Genomic DNA, 4,716 nt, shown 5'->3' on the forward strand with positions numbered 1-4,716 from the left:
AGCCCAGCGTCAGACTCCAAAGACCATATTTAGGCTTCTAAATAAGCAGCCTGTTTTTTCACAAGTGCTGAGCACTGCCAACCCCCACTGTTGTTAGGATGCAGCTTCTAAGGCTGAACGTCGTTTGACTGCATGTTCTTGCAAAGAAATACTAAGAATATGCAGTAGGTCAAAGTGGCTCTTTATCTTTGTGCAGAGATAAGGGCCGCTGTTCCTCCTAGGAAACAGTGTCTTAGAAGCGGAAGGCTGCACTTTTTATCATTCAAGTATGTGCCATAAAGGGGTAAAAATAGGGACATTGAGGATAAGAAAGCAGAAACCAAGGCACCTGCTACCCACAGAAGGAAACTTGGGAATGAAGTAAGATCGAGTGTCTCAACTGTTTTGAATATTGCAAACCTTCACTTTTAGGAGTAAATAATCTGCATTAAAATGATCTGTAAAAGCCTCTGTGATTACTGACATGAGAAAATGCTTGCAGGATTTAGACCCCTGGCTTTACCATGCACTGTAAATTCAGTTTAGTGAGTTTTACAGAGGTTGAAAATGTCAGAGCTGGCTGAGAGAATTACATTTCAATACCTATTAAACATTTACAGGACATTCTAGATCCCACAGTCTGCTTTGAAAATCCTTTAGTTTGTGACCTGAATGGAACTGATTTAACAGGAAAGTACATATAAGCAATTAAGATTGTATCACTGTCGGTTATCAAATAATGTATATTTCTTTCAATCTCACAATATTTTAATCCAGTATTCACTTTGCCATGATATATAATGGGTATTTACAAAGATTGCCATTCTTTAAACATCGATTTTCCTTTAAAACAAGCAGCAGCAGCAACAACAAGCAGCAGCAACAAAAACAACCAGCCTCCTGCCCTGCCCCAAACCTTGTTTGCAAGAATTTTCATTTACATCACTAATGTACAGATTTACACAGAGCAGAAAAGGGTCTGTTATTCTCAGAGATGCTGCCTTGTATACTACCTGCAACCACACTCTGCCACTTTCATCCCTTCATAGTTATATATCAGAGTGGGCACCCCAGCATCATCCTTATAAAGAATGGAGATTGAATCCAATTTGGTTGGAACACAACAGGCCTTGGAAGCTTTCTTTGGGTTTTGGAGGTGCACCAGAGTTTGGACAATAGCATGTTTTGTTGGGGTAACATTATCTGTCAGAGGGAAGAAGCAACCTCCTTTACACTCAAAAGCCTCATAATCTTTGGGCGCAATGATCCAGGAATCCCAGCCGATCTCTTCAAAGTTCACATGGAGGGAAGTTCTCCGGCAGTGGTTGGCTCTGATGCTTCTTTTGCTTCTGGAGGAATGCTGGTGGGGCCTAGTGATGGCCTTTTCCTCTCCTGCTTCTTCCTCTTCATGCAGAGTGTTGTTCTTTGCTAACTTCTTTAGCACGCTTCCTTGTTCATGAACAATCATCTCCCGGAGCTCCACTTTGGTCTCTTTTGTCCCATTGCTGCGATCATTGGAGAACACTATTAACAGGGGCAGATTTTTAGTGTCAGGGGTAACACTGATATCCAGCTTCCCACAAGTGAAACCACCCAGAGCTTTGCTCTCTATAACAACCTCCAGCTTGTTTTTAGTCTTCGGTTTGTCTGCCCTGACCCATCTTTTCACAGCACTGGACACTTCAAACATCTCCCAGCCACATTCCTGGATATCCTGGGAGACAAGGAAAGATTTGGTACTTTCTGGATTTTCCCAGTGGTCTCCATCTAGAACATCATAAATGACCATGTTGCCTTCCAGTCTAGATAGAGACCCAACTTCCCTGTGACAGGAGATATAAATTCTCAGTTCAGCTCTGGTGATTTCCTCATATCGTGGAATAGAGATGTTGAAGAGCAAGATGTGTTTCTGAAATGGATTTTCTTCTGGTGAAGCTAAAGAAACAACATCTGCAATAGGAAATTAAAACATGTGGTTACAGTGCTTCTGACTGCCCAAGTAGCTTGATCTTGAAAGACACAGGACGCATTTGGGGAGTAAAACAAGACCAGGGCTACCCAGCATTAAAAAAAACAAAAAACCAAAAATGACTTCTAGCCAGGGTTTCAGGGGTAGGGAGTGCAAAGTCCAAAAGGGGCTCCCTGGTGTTGGAAGTGTTTCTTCGTGTCTGCATAGTCAGGTGAGCATGAGGATGAGTGGAGGGAAGCATAACGAGTCTGCCCAGAACAAGCTGTGGGGGACCCTGGTGAGTAGAAGGCACATAAATAAGGCATCTGGGGAGTATTTAGATTTAGCAATTTTCTAAAGAGATTTTAACAGGAAGAATTCCTAAAAAAGCTATAAATTTCCCACATTTATCGCCATGCTATCGGGTGAACTGCCCTCCCAATGGAGAAGGATCCCTCTGTACAGAGAAGTACAGTATGTATCTAATTATCTCTTTCTAAGAATTAGCTGTGCTGAGGCTTTTGTTGTTGTCTTTCAATAACTTTGAAAACAGCTTGGATTACTGGGAGTTAGAGGAAATAGAAAAACTTTTGAAAAACCCAAATTTGAAGCTTCATGGTCTAAAATGGGACTTGGTGATAAACAACCTTTCATGTCTAGGTCCCAGTGAGTTCCAGGCAAGACTCACTGGGCTTATGCAGGGTTTTTTTCTCCAAAAGTATGTGCACTACCAGCAATTCTGCCTTGGGAGAGACAGTTGTTTTGCTGGAATATCAGATCAGTAGTGTTTAAAAATCATCATTGACTGATGGCTGTTTGGCAGTCAATGTAAGACAATTACTCTATCGTCATTGGGTTTTAGGGCAGTTTTAATTGGCTAACGTTGGCACTTCTTCACAGTGTTTACCCACTAAAGCAGTCTGAGAGGAGAGTGGGATATGGGAATTGTACTCTTAATTTGTAGTGTTACGGTTTCTTTCCAGTTCAGGATTGGGGGCACTAATTTGGGAACGTGGAGATCACTGTAGTGCTGTTGCTTGTGTGTGTCTGTTTTTTAAATAAACAGGAGCTTTGATTTTACCTATTTCATTTCTGTCACAAGGATCGCATTTACTTAAAACTTTTTTATTGCTTCTTGTGATAGAGCTTTAATTTTTTTTTAATGTTATACAGACAGAGATCTTGATTTTCGTTTTAGTTGAGACAAGCTTGAAAACTCCTTTCTATCTAAATCTGCAGGCATGAGAATTTTGGGGGAACACTAATGTTCCTTGTTTGGATCCAGGGACACATTTCACAGTTGAATGGAGTGTTTTTAAAGGATGAGAGGAACTCACCAGAAAGAAGAGCTTTCTAGTGTGAAATTCTCAGTTACAGGTGATCAAAATCACCATTCTAACGTTAAAACTCAGTCCCAAATCTCTACCTTTTGGGAAACACAATTCATCTAAACCTTGTTACTCCGTGCACTGTCTCAGTTGATGCATTTGAGAAAGGGATATTGTATGTTAAAAATACCAAAGAAGAAAACTAAAGATAATCGTATTTTTTAAAGATTGGAAGAAACTATGGAGCAAGACTGCAATCCAAGATTTTAATCTATTTTATTTCTAAAGAATCTGTGGGAGTTAGGAACTTGATTCCCTCTGAATTGCAAAAGAATCTGAGTACCTCCTGTTCATGTACTTTTTAAAAAATTCTAGTCTACATATTTAGGACTTCTCCTACCTTCAGTGCTGAAGCTCCTCACAATATTGGATGCAGGGATGGAAGACTTGTCTGCAGCATATCTGTTGTATAAATCAATCATGAACTGTGGTGGTTCTTCTTTGGTCTTCTCTTGTGAGGGGACCCTTGATAAATTCAAACTCCTTAGTAAATCCATCTTCATATTCTCCAGGAAAGATTTAAAGTTGAAATGGGTCTCATCTTCCACTTCCCCAGGATCATGAAAGTGTGTATCAGACTTTCCCATAGCTGGTAACTTGTCCCAGTCTTTCAAAGGCTTACCTCTTGTCAAACAGGCAATGATGTTGAAAATGGACACTGCAGCTAATACCCCGAAATAGTGCATTTCTTCTATATTTACTTTCTGATGAAGAGACAAGAGGACAATTATATTTTAGGTGATTAAAACTCTTGTTTCATTATAGGCAGAGGGAAGTAGATGGAAGGCAAACAACTGGGATCAGGGATGCCCTTTGCAAATCACTGTCTTGAGTTCTTTTTGCAGTCTGCTTCAAACCCCAGCCTCTTGTCAGTTGTCAAGCAGATTGGTTGTACACTTGCCCTTATCTGAGTCATTGATGCCATGCTTTAGCTTCTGTTATCTAGCAAAGCTCTTAGTTAATGAAGATTCTGTAAACATCTGACAAACACATATGGCTGGTGGGAAGGACATTGTATATTGTAAAGAATCCACATTTCACTTTAGGGTCATCATTGCTTAATTACAGTCTTTTGTCATTTCCTTGCCAACACAGGGAGAAGCTTTCTTAGGGACGTGAAGGATTACACTATTTTTGTCAGGACTAGAAAATTGAGGTTTAGAACAAAATTACTCTATCAGCTGTTTGTGAATAACACCTCACAAATCTTTGTTACAGTCCCTTCACATACCGTCAGAAAATTCCCAATCATTTGATGGAGGCCTGTGATTCTGCAAGACATGATCTCATGACAGTACAAACAACCTTAAAATTTCTTTCCGTTTATCAGCAAAGAGCTATTATTTGTACACAGTGAAATATCTGTTTTGTGTCAAGTTTGCTTCATGTTGTTTGCAGGCT

The 4,716-nt window shown here is 40.1% G+C and overlaps 1 protein-coding gene across 1 annotated transcript; it reads right to left on the bottom strand.

Annotated features, from left to right (window-relative positions):
- Positions 1 to 555: 555 nt before the first annotated feature.
- On the bottom strand, positions 556 to 4,170 carry GDF2 (growth differentiation factor 2). Its single transcript, XM_026110255.2, has 2 exons — positions 3,656 to 4,170; positions 556 to 1,929 (listed from the first exon to the last, which is right to left on the bottom strand). Exons 1-2 carry the CDS (start codon positions 3,999 to 4,001, stop codon positions 989 to 991), a joined length of 1,287 nt encoding a protein of 428 aa, XP_025966040.2. The 5' UTR covers positions 4,002 to 4,170; the 3' UTR covers positions 556 to 988.
- Between the last annotated feature and the right edge of the window lie 546 nt (positions 4,171 to 4,716).

Source organism: Dromaius novaehollandiae, chromosome 6, assembly GCF_036370855.1.
Source record: "Dromaius novaehollandiae isolate bDroNov1 chromosome 6, bDroNov1.hap1, whole genome shotgun sequence".
Lineage (NCBI taxonomy): Eukaryota > Metazoa > Chordata > Aves > Casuariiformes > Dromaiidae > Dromaius > Dromaius novaehollandiae.

Bases quoted from the DNA above. Each gene is read 5' to 3' on its own strand.
- GDF2 (XM_026110255.2), bottom strand. From the start codon at position 4,001: ATGCACTATTTCGGGGTATTAGCTGCAGTGTCCATTTTCAACATCATT. The intron at 1,930-3,655 runs GTAGGAGAAGTC...TTCCTATTGCAG, and splicing joins GAGGAGCTTCAGCACTGAAG to ATGTTGTTTCTTTAGCTTCA.